The sequence below is a fragment of the Pteronotus mesoamericanus genome, unplaced genomic scaffold, assembly GCF_021234165.1.
Source record: "Pteronotus mesoamericanus isolate MK-2021 breed Mesoamerican mustached bat unplaced genomic scaffold, CSHL_Meso_final contig_65, whole genome shotgun sequence".
Lineage (NCBI taxonomy): Eukaryota > Metazoa > Chordata > Mammalia > Chiroptera > Mormoopidae > Pteronotus > Pteronotus mesoamericanus.
In genome coordinates, this window is record NW_026555228.1 from 4837513 (window position 1) to 4851496 (window position 13984).

Below are 13984 nucleotides of genomic sequence, written 5' to 3' on the forward strand. Positions count from 1 at the left end.
TGTGCAGTGTACAGAGTTGGAAAAATATTAATTCACTCAGCAAACATGTAACATGTATGTGTGTGCGTGCGTGCACGTGAGTGTATATTTCAGAGGGAGAGTACTTTTCTTTCTGTCCCTGACACCTGGTTCTCCATCCTAGATATCGATGAATGTGCCTCTGGCAAAGCTGTCTGCCCCTACAATCGAAGATGTGTGAACACATTTGGAAGCTACTACTGCAAATGTCATGTTGGTTTTGAACTGAAATATGTCAGTGGCCGATATGACTGTGTAGGTAAGATTTGGTGGCACTTTTTCCTTTTTCCCTGTCCCCAGGTATGTCACTTCAGTCTATTAGTTGAACGATCTATTGTTCTGACCAGTTTAACAACACAAAAGTTACATTTTTTAACGTTTCTGGCATTTAGGGAGCTCCGGTGACATGAATTATATGAAGCCAGGTCAGTACAGATTTAAACTAAACAACTTCAGTCTATATAGGTCTGTTATGGGGATAAATATCTTGGGGTGATTTTTGAGGCCTTTTTAAAAAGGTTGGTTAGTTTTGTTTTTAATGTTTGATTCTTTGGCCAGATACATATGTAAAAATGGGAACAATAAAGCAGTTTTTATATTGGACAAAAGGAAGAATAGCAGGGCCCATTCTATCTTGATCTCGGTGATCTGGTCATGACAGTGTCCAGCAGGCTGGCTTTAGAAAAACGGTGGAAGGAGAGGAAGACACATCCTCTTCTCTGTCTCTTCCTTCATCCTTTTCACGATTCAAGCTCCACATCTCCTAAAATGTTCCCCTTCCTGGGTCGCTGAAACCACTCTGCTAAGCTTGTGGTGTCAGTCAGCTGTGGGCTGCATCTGTGTGAGATAAAATATCCCTTAGGGAAGGGATTCCAAATGTCAACGAGCATGTGCAATGGGGCATTTGTGGAGCCTTTGGATGCACCCCCATCGCCCTGATAGGATGTGGGACAGGGCCTGTCCTACAGCGAAGGGCAGTTTGGGTTCCCTACAGACTCCCACTCACATAATGTGTGTAGCAAAAGTGCACATGACATGAGAAGCTAACAGTTGGGAAAAAAGTCCGATTTTATTCAACCCCGCACTCAGGGCGTCCCAAGACACATCCCATGCAATTATGCTGGGGCAACACTCAATTCCTGGGTTTTGAACTGTCTTGCGAAGCTTCCCTCAAATGTCTTGAAATATAAACACCACCCTAGATGAGCGGGTAAAATCCCCATTTCCCATGGGCTTAGCCCCCATACTCTACTACAGACCCATACAGCTCTGTAATCAGCCATGCTGTGTCCCCGAACAGAAGCCTGTTCCCCGGTACCTACAGGGAGATTCCACAGGGCAGGATGTGAAGTCACATGGAGCGCTTTCAAAGGAAACAAATCTTTGTGATTTTAAAAGTCACTGAGGTCAGCATCTGAGCTCCCTGTGTGGCTAAATGAAAAACAATAGGCAATTTTGTGAGCATCTGTCTACAAAAGTATAGCGTGAAAGTGGGATGGAAAAGAGGGCTAATGAACTCCTCACCTGGGTGGAATTTGGAAAACTTTCCTACTCTAAATGCAGCAGACAAGCTCAGACCAGCCTGACCTTGCTCCTGGTACTCTTTGAACAAAAGGCCTGCACATTCAGATGAGGTCAGCGGTTCCTAGCCAGTCTTATCCTTTGTTGGTTAGGTGTTCCAAGCCTTTCCATGTATAGAAGTTATTTCCTCATTTGGTCATTCAGTTCTAAATTGGACAGATGAAACAGTTAAGAAAACAACCTAAACAGCTTACAGATTCAGCAGTGTTGGTAAGCAGATGAGATTGCCGTGGGGGTGGTGAGCTACAGACACACCCCATGCCTACCTGGCATCAGGCACCGGGGCTCCGGGCCAAGGCACCGGGGGTTATGATCGCCTTTCAGTTCTGCAGCCACACTTGATTTGTTGATGTTTGGCTCAAGATTAAGGACTGGTAGTCTTTCTGCATGCCCTGCTACCACAAGTGTGTTCATGAGATGTTCACATTTTTAGATATAAATGAATGTGCTGTGAATACCCATACTTGCAGCCTCTACGCCAATTGCCTCAATACACAAGGATCTTTCAAGTGCAAGTGTAAGCAGGGATATAAAGGCAGCGGACTTCAGTGTTCTGGTAAGTAGCATTTGGTCATGGTGTTTTAGCTATTCCACATAGAGCATGCTCTCCATGTTTCCTTCCTCCCTTCATCTATACTGCACCCCTACCCCGGTGTGGCTGTGCCTGCAGTGTTTGAAAATTTAATTCGACTTCAGCCCTGTCTTCTCTGCTAATCAAAGCCCATCTCCAATACTCCAATACTGACGTTGTAGGCACTCAATTTAAAGAATAGCACGGGTTCTAGATATTTCTCTGGTTACAGGATACTTTCAAATACTTAAAATAAGATTTAAAGACAAATGACACTGAGCAAATGTATCTGTCAGAATAAGCTACGTTATGGTGCAGTAACAAGGAGTCCTAGAAATATCAGTGGCTTAGGACCACAAAAGTTTTTCAACCATATGAATTAGGAATTTTTTCCAGAACGTACAACCAAAACAAAGTATGATGAAGCTGATGTCACTTCATCTGTCATCCTCAAACCTGGATTCACCTTTTTAGTGAGTAGCAAAGAGTCCCACTGTCCGTGCTTGTGAATTCCCTAATGCTTAGGTGGTCAAATCTGAAATTTATAAATCAAGTGTGCAACAATAGAATGTCACCGCTATTAACAGCTACAATAATCATTTACTTCTCACCTATGCTGTGTCCGAAGAGTGTTATCAAAGTATTTCTTTTCCATGGCACTGAGGGACCCAGGCTGACAGAGGCCCCACCATCTTTTGGTACCATGGTAACGGCTGTCACAGCAGGGAAAGAAGCAGTCACAATCATACACCAGCTCTTAATTAATTCAGGTTGGAAGTAGAGGCAAAAATCTATATAATCCTGTGTGTCCCAAAAGAGAAGAAAACTAGAAATTATGATGAGTCCCTGGAAGGTCTCCCAAGGCAAGCCAACAATGATGTCACTCCCCTGACAAACAGCGTCTCATAGTGTTTAAAATCATCCAGCTTTGTCCCTCGGGTCATGTCCTTTTTGGCTTGTCGGGTGACTAGATTTGTTTTCTGCCCTGAGCCTGCTCTCTCATGCAGCCCTTTAGCAGAGTTCCCACATGTTCCAGTAAATTTGGCTGCATGTTTACCTTGACCTGGGTCACAGCCCGTGCCCCCTTGTGGCCAATGCTCCTGGTGACACAACAGAGCGGCCACTTGGTGATGGCAAAGATAAACTGTCCACACCGTGACAGGCACTGAGCAGCACACCTGCAATAGGCTCACAGCACCTCAGTGGGCTGTGGTTGAGTGCCCCCTGCAGAGTGTGTACAAAAGAGTGCAATCAAAGAAAGTGAGTGTGGAATCAAATTCTATGAAGAACTGCCTAAACAACTGGATGGCATTCAATCCGAAAGAAAAAAAAAAAACCATTGTGGAGAAGCATAAATTCTGCCCATAAGTATTTTAAGAATGTAAAATGAAAATGGCTTCCAAAAGCAAACTAAGACCAATGGGGGGACGTCACATTCTCTCTTAAAAACGACTGCCATTATCTGAGAGTGGAGCGGCAGGACATTCCATTGCGCGGGCTCTCAGGCCCCGGGCTCTGGGAGGGAGGCCCACATTGGCTGGAGATGGGATTAAATGGCCACTCAGTCATCAGCAGCTTGATGCTGGGGCATCTGGCCCTCTGTATAGATGTGCCCATCATGTCCTTCTGGAACTTCATTCAAAGAAAGAAAGAGGGGTTGGCTGCCAGTGCAGGGCTGTGCAAGGGTGAGTTGCGGGGAAGGATGCCTTAACCTTGAGAGGCCCCTGGAGAGGAGACTGAGTACATCAGTTTCCGTATTGGAACAGTGAGTGGCCGAGGGTGCCTTCAGGCCATGAAATTTGGACATGCGCAGTCCATACTCGCTTGTCTCAGGCCGGGTGCTATCATAGTCAACAGCTCAGGCTCAGGACCTAGGAAGGCCTGAACATAAATCTGAGCTCTGCCCCACACTGGTTGTGCCCTTAGGCAAGCTTGTTACCCTCTCCAGACTCAGTTTCCTCCTACCCAAAATGGGGCTCATGGTAGTCCTGTGGTGGGTGCTTGTTCTGGGCCGGGCCACACTCCCTAATTTCAGCCAGGCAGGCGGACGGCTCCACGCATATCCCTAGCCCCAAAGCAGTGAATCTCCCTGCCCTGGGGCCTTCCAGCTTTGTCTAGAAGGCTACTCAGCCCGCTGTAGGTACAGCCCAGAGTTAACTCGCAGTGGGTTCATACCCAGCTTCACCTTCGCAAGGTGGGACAATTCTTGGGTGTGTTCTACATTGAGTTCATTGGTTTTGCCAAAGTCCAGACTCTACATTGCAATAGAGAAGAGGAGTCAGTAGATTACCCTTACATGCCATCATTACCCAGAGGAAGGGCCACCCCAAATGTAGATGTCTGTAGTTTTTTGCTGTTCTAATATATGTGAGTATTAGTGACACACTGTTAGATAATTTGGTCTTAATTTGACAGCAGCTATACCTCATTGTGAGAATATCAAATCTTCAATATTACCTAACTTGGGTAGTAACAGCCACTTTAGGAAAGGATACTATGTCATTGAGTTACCAGGAGCGTGGCTTTGGCAGTCAAATTATCTCAGCTTCATTCCTGGCTCCCTGGCCTACTACCTGTGGACTGAAAACAAATTATTTAACTTTTCAGTGCCTCAGTCTTCACATCTGCAAAATAGAGATAATAGTATCTGGCACTTACTAGTGTTTGGACAATTACATGAAATAATCCATACATAATAAATAAATGTCCAGGTAAAGGGCTTAGCTCCAGGCCAGAATACATTAAACGCTCAATAACCATGCATTAGTAGTAGGAGTAATAGTAGTAGTGGCTCCTTTACCAAAACTCAACAACTGCTCCCTTTGAAAAGCAGCTTCCTCAGTCATTAGAAATATGCCTCTGATTTAATTCAGTTTCCATAGAACATATTGAAGGCCATAGGTATTGCTACAATGAGGCCACTACAGTTTATTTTCTTTTGATTATAACATAAGTATTGGAAGTTTGGAGGTATGGCCTGAAAATTTGTTTTTTAACTCAGTAAAAGATTTTCAACATTCTGGTAATTAATGCTAAAAATAATAGCAAGCACAGGTCAAATATATGTCAGGCACTAATCTTAGTAATTGACGTGTATTCACTCATTTCAGCCTCCCCAAAACCCTATTCTTTTTTATTTTAAGATTTTATTTATTTATAATAAGAGAGAGGAGAAGGGAGGGAGAAAGGGGGAGAGAGACTACAATGCATGAGAGAAACATCAATCACTTGCCTCTAACATGCCCCCTGCTGGGGACCTGGCCCACAACCAGGCTTGTGCCCTGACAGGGAATGGAACCGGTGACCCTTCTGTTCACAGACCAGCACTCAACCCACTGAGCCACACCAGCCAGGGCACCAAAACCCTATTTTTATCCCAACTTTAAAAATGGGGAGACTAAGGCAAAGAGATGGTAAGTGTTGGTCGGAGGGCACACGACCAGACAACGTAGGAGCTGGGAGTCAGATCCAGGGCTATGTGCTTAACATGGGATGGGTGTGCCTGTGACCCCTGGCTACTCCTCTGGGACAGAGACTGCTCATGGGCCTCTCTCTGACACACCCTCATGGCTAGCTTTTCAGCCATCCTTACCCCTTGCTGTCTCCTGGATCTCAGAGTGTGGCACATTCCTCATCCACAATTGAGCCTCTCCTCCCAGGGCTGTGTCCGAAGCTCGGATGAGAGGAGCGTTGCTCCTGGCAGATGATAAGAAATCACCTGTGTTTAGTTCACTGAATGAAAGTCAAAGTCATAATCCTCCCTGGAAAGACGTTCTCACGTCATAGTGACCTTTTCTAAGTAAAGAGGATTTTCAGGTAGGTAAACGTTTTGGACAAAGTGAATATTAAGAGAAATCTCAAATCTCCCCCAGAGAAATTGTCAGCTTCATCTACAGAACGCTGGTTTGTGAATCTGAAAACTCTGGAATTCCCTATTTTTGTGCCTGAGATTCCCCCAACGTGTCAAAGACTCTCCTACTGCAACTTCCTCTCACAGTTTTATATTCTCGAGAAGATGATGCAGTAATAAAGAAATTTTAAGGAGAAAAAAATCAGTTATGTCAAATTTGAAACAGCAATACCCGGATAAAGCTAAATCTATCCATCCATGGTCATGCATATACATGGCTCTTCAATCCTTGCCCCAGCTTTCTCTCCACTTACCAAGGGAGTGAAATTGTTGACACCACAAAGGTTGTGGGGCTTGATTATTTTTCAGTAGGAAAAATCAAAACTTTGAAGCAGAAACTGAAAGCATATGTTTAGGTTTGCTTGGTGTGGGTTGAAACCCTCTCCTCATTATTTATTAAAGTCCTTAGTTTTATGTTACTGATTGCATAAAGGAAATTTCCAGGGAATGGGTGTTTCCTGTTAATTTTTCATGCTAGGTTCCTGGGAAAAGATTCAGGGAACCATCCACAGAATTACACAGCGGGGCCTCCCGGGGAAGGTCTATATCTGATCAGCATATTACAATCAAAATTCAACATGTGACCTCTGGCAAAGAAGCTGAAACAGGCCATCTGAAGGTCAGGAAAATGAGTAATGATGTGTTACTTGTATTAGTGGTACTTGGTTTCGAACCTTTAACTACAGGCTGTCACATTGATAAATAACCAGGCATTTCATTGAAAAGGGAAATGTAGCTCTTGTTATAATAGCCTCAGGTTGATTTCAAAGTAAAAGCAATATTTTAATTAAGAGCATGTATATTATTCAAAGCATTTGTTTTTCCTTTTCTTTGCCCAAAATATTGTGGATGTCTCTTTGTTTATTTTTCTACCACTTTGGTACAAATTGAATTAGCCAAATGATGGAGAAGGAATTGAGCAAGAGAAGAGATTAAAACCTTGCCAAGAAAAATGTTCTTTCCAGTTTCTTTTATACTATTCTTTTCAGGGACTGAAATTGATGTCTACATCCTTATTGCATTTCCCTCTAAACTATACCCAAGTAGCAGAATTGAATAAATTGGTTTAGGTGTTATTAGACCCTTCCTTGCTTAGTTTTAAATGAGTACATGCCTAGAAAAAAGGATAATATATTCGATTTTAAAAGACCTGTGTTTTTAATTTTTTTAAATTACTTTTCCCCCCCACCAATTGGATATTCTTAATTACCACGAGCAGGTCACTGGAAAGGGGGCATGCATCTTTGGATTCTAGATCTCAAGGAATTTGAACCAGCCTAGAGAAAAGTAACTCTTACCCCTAAAGCAGGAATAAACCTCTCATGGAAATATGGCTGGAAAGAAGTCATATTCATCTGCTTTACCCTCAAATCCTAGCTCTGCTCCTGAGTATCTGAATGACTTAGGGCAAATCACTTAATGTGATCCAGTTACCCCGCCTATAAAACAAATGTATTGGGCTAAGTGACCTTTTTTCTACCTCCTGAGTTCTTCTACACTAACATTTCCCTCCCAGGGTCATTGATCCACTGGGGGTGTTAGGAATCAACCTAGAGGTATGTTTTTAAAGCAATTTAATTCAGTGGTGAGAAAGAGGAAACGAATGTAAAACAGTAAATGTAGAAGCCTCTTTGTACGTATTCAATAAATGAAATTATTTCACTTCAGGTAGTAGTGGATTGAGATTAAGAAATTCAAAGCAGAGAGAGAACAGGGAAGAAAAATTAGGTGTGTACACATTGAACCATAAATCACCATTTTTATAGGTCACAAATGGTCCATTATTGATGGTTTGTATGGGTCAGCCTAATTCTATGGCTGTAGTGTCTGAACAACAAATTTGGACAAATCTATGGGGCTACCTAGACAACACCTACTTTGGAGAATACCTGTGTGAAAGTGGAAATATTAGAAGATCCGGAAAAATCCATCACCTTAGAACCTGTGACCCAACTTGGCAGGAGCAGGTATTTCATCATCATAGTATCTAAGCAAAACAAAAACATGTCCTCTAAGGAAAGGTAATTAAGATACTACCATACACTGCTACTGCTTAACGCAGATGCAAATACAGTTCTTCTGAAAAGACCAAATGGTAGAACCTCATGCGAGTTGATTCTGGAAGCATTCATTTCCTGTACTTAACACTCTTTCAATGCTCTGCTTTTTGTGAGTTATCTAATTATCGGCCGGCCACTGGTGGAACTTCTCACCTGCTGCTGTTTGTTTTAGTTATCCCTGAAAAGTCTGTGAAGGAAGTCCTCAGAGCACCCAGTACCATCAAAGACAGAATCAAGAAGTTGCTTGCTCACAAAAACAGCATGAAAAAGAAGGTAAAAATAAAAAACGTCATCACAGAACATGCTGGGACTCCTGCCCCGAAGGGTAACTTGCGGCCCTTCAACGCTGAAGATGATGTTTCCAGAGATGGGAACCCGAATGGAGGAAACAAGGAGACAGAGGAGAGAAAGAAAGAGGGGCTGGAGGAGGATAAAAGAGATGAGACAGCCCTGAAGAATCACGTGGAGCAGGAGCAAAGCCTTCGAGGAGATGTGTTTTGTGAGTATCATTTTTGTTATTGTATACATTTTATGAAAAATGAATGGTGGTTTCCCTGGGAAATTCAAGAAGAAAAGACAGTTTCACTCCTTAAGTAAAATGAGTTCAGCTTGAAGCCCTAAGAAGCAGGGTTCTCTGTAAGGTGTGGAAATGAACATCTTCCACAGATATCAGATCAAAGTTGCTCCTAGGGGAAACGGAGCACAGGCCCTTTCCCCTCACCTAGGGGGAGGGGCTCCTGTTTGACACGGACCCTCTCTTCCCACTCCCAGCAAAGCCAGCCCGCTCGTCCCACAAGCCCAGTTGTCTGTCTGGCTTCCCAGCTCTGCAGGTGGTACACTCCCCAAACCAGAGAGAGCCTTACCAGATGGATCTGCCAAACTCTTCATTTTTCCTTCTTGAAGGTATCTTTTATAGGCCCACTGAATGAAGAGAATTTCACCGTCATGTGGTTATGATTTTAAAGGCCAAAGGACACCATTGTAGGGAAGAAAATTCCATAGCAGTGCTTAAGCTTCAGTTTTCTCCATGAACTGGATAACCACAGGACCCGCCATAAGTCCCAGCCCCTCCAGGACGGGTTCTAACCCTCCCTGAATCTCCCACCCTGAGACTTGCCATTTCATTCTCATGGGCAGCTGTCACTCCCTCTATATTTTGCCTTGTCTCTTCTCGGCTCCATGGCTGCTGGATTCAACCACATGAGAAGGAGACCCAGGCCCACCCATCCAAGCACTCATGTGCTGATGACATATCGTCTCCCCTAATAGAGAGTGAAAGTCTTACAAAAACGTATGTTCAACACCTGGTAAGAAGGGACATGTTACTAGTGTAGATGCTTAGGTCAACTGGAGGAACCTTTGGAAAAAGATGTTCTGGATGAGGACACCGGACCCAAGTGAGTGCCTTGCAAATGTTGGGGCGCAGTGCTCTGACATATGCTGTCAGTAGAATATGTAATAAACCCTCTTTGTTCAGTCATTCATTCGTACCCTCTAAGCATATGGGGTTTTTGGGTTGTTTCTAACTGATCGTGTCTTCTCTATTAGCCCCTCAGGTGAATGAAGCAGGTGAATTTGGACTGGTTCTGGTCCAAAGAAAAGCTGTAACATCCAGACTGGAACACAAAGGTAAATAATGCTTTCCCCCAAGTCCATGCTCTCTCACGCAGTCCCATATCACTTTCGTTTCTTCGTAGGATGAGATGATTGTTGATAGGTCACTGCTTTGTTTCTGAACACCCAAGGGAAAAATCGTTACATCATGACACATGGTGCCAGTATGAACATAGTAGGTCCTTACACGATCAATACCAATGATTACAATATAGTAAGCTCCCACCGGCCACCTAGTGTGAAGCGCTGGTATAGATCGTAAGTGTGGAGGTGAGAGAAAATGACTCATTTGCTGCAGCTCTAACACCTGAGAGCCCACAATCTGAGCCCAAAGGGCTTGCATCAGTCAGTTACCGCTCGCCGCGACAGTGCTGCATAACAAACAACCACAAAACCCTCAGTAGCCTACAGCGATGAATACTGCTTTGTGCTTGAGTCTATGGATTGGCTGGGCAGTTCTGCTCATCTGAGCCGGTCTGGGTGCGGCTCGCCCATGTGTCTGCAGTCAGCTGTGGGCCTGCTCAGTGACTTTTCTGATTTGAGCCGCGCTTTCTCACAGGCCTGGGCCTCAGCTCAGACACCTGGGCCAACTCAACTCTGCGCCACGTCATACTCCAACAGGCTAACCAAGCTTGTTCTCATGAACAAGAAAGAGATCAGCGGCACACAGGCCTTTTGAGGTCTAGGCCCAGAACTGGCCCAACCTCACTTCCGCCGTATTCTATCAGCCAAGGCAAGTCAAAAGGTCAGCTCAGACTTAAAAGCTGGGAAGGCTCTACAAAGTCATACTGCAAAGAGCATGAATATAGGCAGGGGTAAAAATTGGACCATTTTGGGGATCAATCTATCAAAGCCTCATAATCTGGAATTCCTTAAGCATGATTCCTAATTCCTCTGAGTTTATTTAGCACTTTTACAACCCATGGCAAATTATATATGGTATCTCTACAAAGACATCAGGGGAAAGCCTACTTGTATATTTACCTTTTTACTCTATATAAATGTGAATTCCTTGATCTTCTGTTTCCTTTTCAAACTTTTACTTCCCACTGTACACGTCCTAAGCTTGTGCTAATTTGATTCCCTTTTGCATTTACCCTGTAAGTACCTTCTCCAACTTTATCCCTTTGGTTTATAAGGCAGTCTCCACCATGAAGAAAGTACCTCTCTAGTTCAGCCCTCCAAATTAATCTGAGAAGGTTCTGCTAAAACCCAAAAACTAACGACCCATGACCCAACTCCTACAGGCATCTTGTCTTCCTCCATATTTCTCCTAAGTGTTCCTTTTTATGGTCTTAACATTTTATTTATTTATTTATTTATTTTTAGAGAGAGGGGGACATCAATGTGTGGCAGATGAACTCCAGGTTCTCTCCAGTCCCCTCATGCGCCCCCTCTCATGCGCCCCCTACTGGGGACCTGGCCCACAACTCGGGCATGTGCCTTGACTGGGAATTGAACCGATGACCTTTCAGTTCACAGGCTGGTACACGTGGTCTCCACTGAGCCACACCAACCAGGGCAGTAAGTGTTCCTTTAAAAAAAAAATTATCTGCATCAAACATCTTATCATCCATGTTCTTAGGAAGAAAATGTTTCATAGCTCAGGGAATAAACTACATTCTCCAGGTGCCCAGAACATCTGCCCCAGCTGTGCTTTACATTTGCTAAGTGACATTAATAAAACTTTTGAGTCCACTTTGGATCCCCAAACCTACTGGGTTTCATATTTTACTTTCTCTTCCATGATCCTTAATGAAACACAGAAAGTTTACAATTTTGCACATAAGCATGTGACTGATTTCCGAGTCCTTGAGTAAGGTGTCCTGGAGCACCCAGTCTCAATGAGAAGACTTGGGTGGGCACCCCAAGTCTTCCACTTGCTCGTGACCTTGAGCAAGTCACGTAGACTTGTGATGCTCCGTTGCTTTCATGTGGAAAGTTGGACTAAGAGCAGCACTCCTTGCTAAGGTGCTGTATTAGGCTAGGTCCCTCAGAAACAGTCCCTGAGCCAAGAATTTGTGTGCAAGTGCTTTATGTGGGAGGCGAGCCCAGGAACAGTGGTTTGGAGGGGAGCATCAGGGAATACCAGGAGGCAACAAAGGGTACATTCTCAAGCAAGTTTCCTCTGTGGGTAACTGGAGCTCAATCCTGTTCGGGAAGGCTGGGGCCCAGTGTAGGACATGCGGCTCAGAATTGGTCCTACTGGAGGGGCAAAGGAGCTGAGATATTTATACACTGACTCCTATGTGACATTGATTGAAGGCTGCTCCCAGGGCCGTGCTAATTTCTGGGTGCTCCTGGGCTTCTGTGAAAGCAGAGTAGGGCACCACCAAGGCAACTGCACCTCCATCCTAATTTGGACCTTCTGCAAGACTGGAGAGAACCTGGAGTTCATCTGACTTAAGGTCTGTGTCCAATTGCACTTAGTGGTCCTACCCAAAGGCACGGAAATGGAGGTGTCTCTCCAGCAATGAGGAGTCTCCTGGAGAAATAGCATTCCCCAGCCAGAGGGTACATCCACACAGACAGTTGTGGGTGTTGGCAGTAGAAAGGCGTGCACCTGTGACAGATACTTATGCGACACCAACAGCCTCTGTTCCAGGGGTGATATAGATTAAATCAGAGAAAATATTTCAAAGCATTTTGCAAGCCATAAAGTGCCATACAAATGAAATACTGGTGCTCAAGAGCCCAAAGCCTTGGCTTTTCTCTCTTTAAGGAGTAGTTGGATGTATACTATTCCATTGTCCCAGTTTACATTCCCGGTCTCCTGCATATTGAGGAAGGAGGGATTTGGGGACAAATGTGCCACCACCGTTATAAACCAAGTGAAAAATTTATGTTGCCCTCTTTGTGGGCCAGTAACCACAACTTTCAAACCAATAACAGCACCCACTAAGGAACATTGAAGGCTGGAAGTAAGTAGTGCCTGGAATCTTTTAGTTTTAAAACTGGGGCTAGAGATCAAATATCTTCAGTGGAATGGGGGGAAGTAGAGGTTTGGAAGAGAGAAGAGGGAGGGAAAGCGCAGGGAAACAGTACAGTGGCGGGCTGAACAGCCCCGCATTTCAGCCTGATTTAAGATACAGCTTCAAGTCCCGCACTCCGTGTCTGCGGGAATCGGGCACATCACTTATGACCCTCAGTTTCACTTTCCTGAAAATGGGTCTGATTATAGAAGTTTTGCAACAATCAAACAGTATAACATATGTGAAAATATTTTGCAAATTATCATGTCAACAACCCATTGCTGCCACATCTGTCTTTCACTTGCCATTCCTCTGCTCCTCAGGGTAAACTGCCAAAGCCCCGAGTCAGAGCCGGAGGCGGGTGCTAGTTATAAGCAGAAGCAGCTCGATCTTGCCCCTTTCCCTGTTGTATTTTCTGTTCTCTACATCAGGGATCAAAATACTTTTTTTTTCCTGTGAAGGACCAGATAGTAAACATTTTAAGCTTTCTGAGTCTCTTGTAACTACTCAAATCTGTCACTGCAGCTCAAACGCAGCCATAGACAATATGTAAATGAATGGGTGTGGTATATTTCAATACAACTTTATTTACAAAAACAAGCAGTGGGCCAGGATGTTAGTTTGCCCACCCCTGGTCTATGTAAGAGTAACTCCAGGCCCTGGTCCAAACTTGTAATGCTGGCCCAGTTCTCCTTACAGTTATGATTTTGTTAAATTAACATTTGTTAAGTAGAGCCCCAGGGTTTAGCAAAAGACCACAAAAGAGATTGAGATAGAAAAGGTTAATTGTGGTAGGTCCTGAAGGAGGTCCATTGCCACAAGGGGAGGCCAAGGTGGGGTCCTTACAGAGAAGGAGGCAGGACCTGGGGCACATGCCTTTACTAGGGTCCATTTGTGGGGCACTTGGGGGTTCCCAAACTAAGGCTGCATTGGTTGATTCAAACCAACAAGATCAGAGATTTGGTAAGCTCCACAGGGGTCTTACCTGAGGGGAAGGCCCTGGGAGGCGGGGCAGACTTTATCACTAGGGCTATTGGAGAAGTCATATCAGAAACTTACATTTACCTGTGACGCTGCAGGTGAGGGCATGCACTTATAGGAAGGCTAGTATCAGTTTAAAGCCCCCACAGGCTGCTTGGCCAAATGAAATGGAGGCCGACACAGCAACACCATGCAGGAACTTGGCTAAACTCTACAGCAACTGAAAACACAGCTTCGCCTTCCAAAACTCCAAATGTTGGACATTTTTCTCATGTTC

At 44.3% G+C, this 13984-nt stretch overlaps 1 protein-coding gene across 1 annotated transcript in view; it reads left to right on the forward strand.

Moving 5' to 3' along the window:
* The window catches only part of EGFL6 (EGF like domain multiple 6), a 48762-nt gene that overhangs the window by 29298 nt on the left and 5480 nt on the right, over positions 1-13984 (forward strand). Inside the window, exons 6-9 of the mRNA XM_054581181.1 lie at positions 143-277; positions 2033-2155; positions 8313-8639; positions 9689-9769. Coding sequence (XP_054437156.1) covers positions 143-277; positions 2033-2155; positions 8313-8639; positions 9689-9769 — 666 coding nt within the window. The remainder of the gene's footprint in view (positions 1-142; positions 278-2032; positions 2156-8312; positions 8640-9688; positions 9770-13984) is intronic.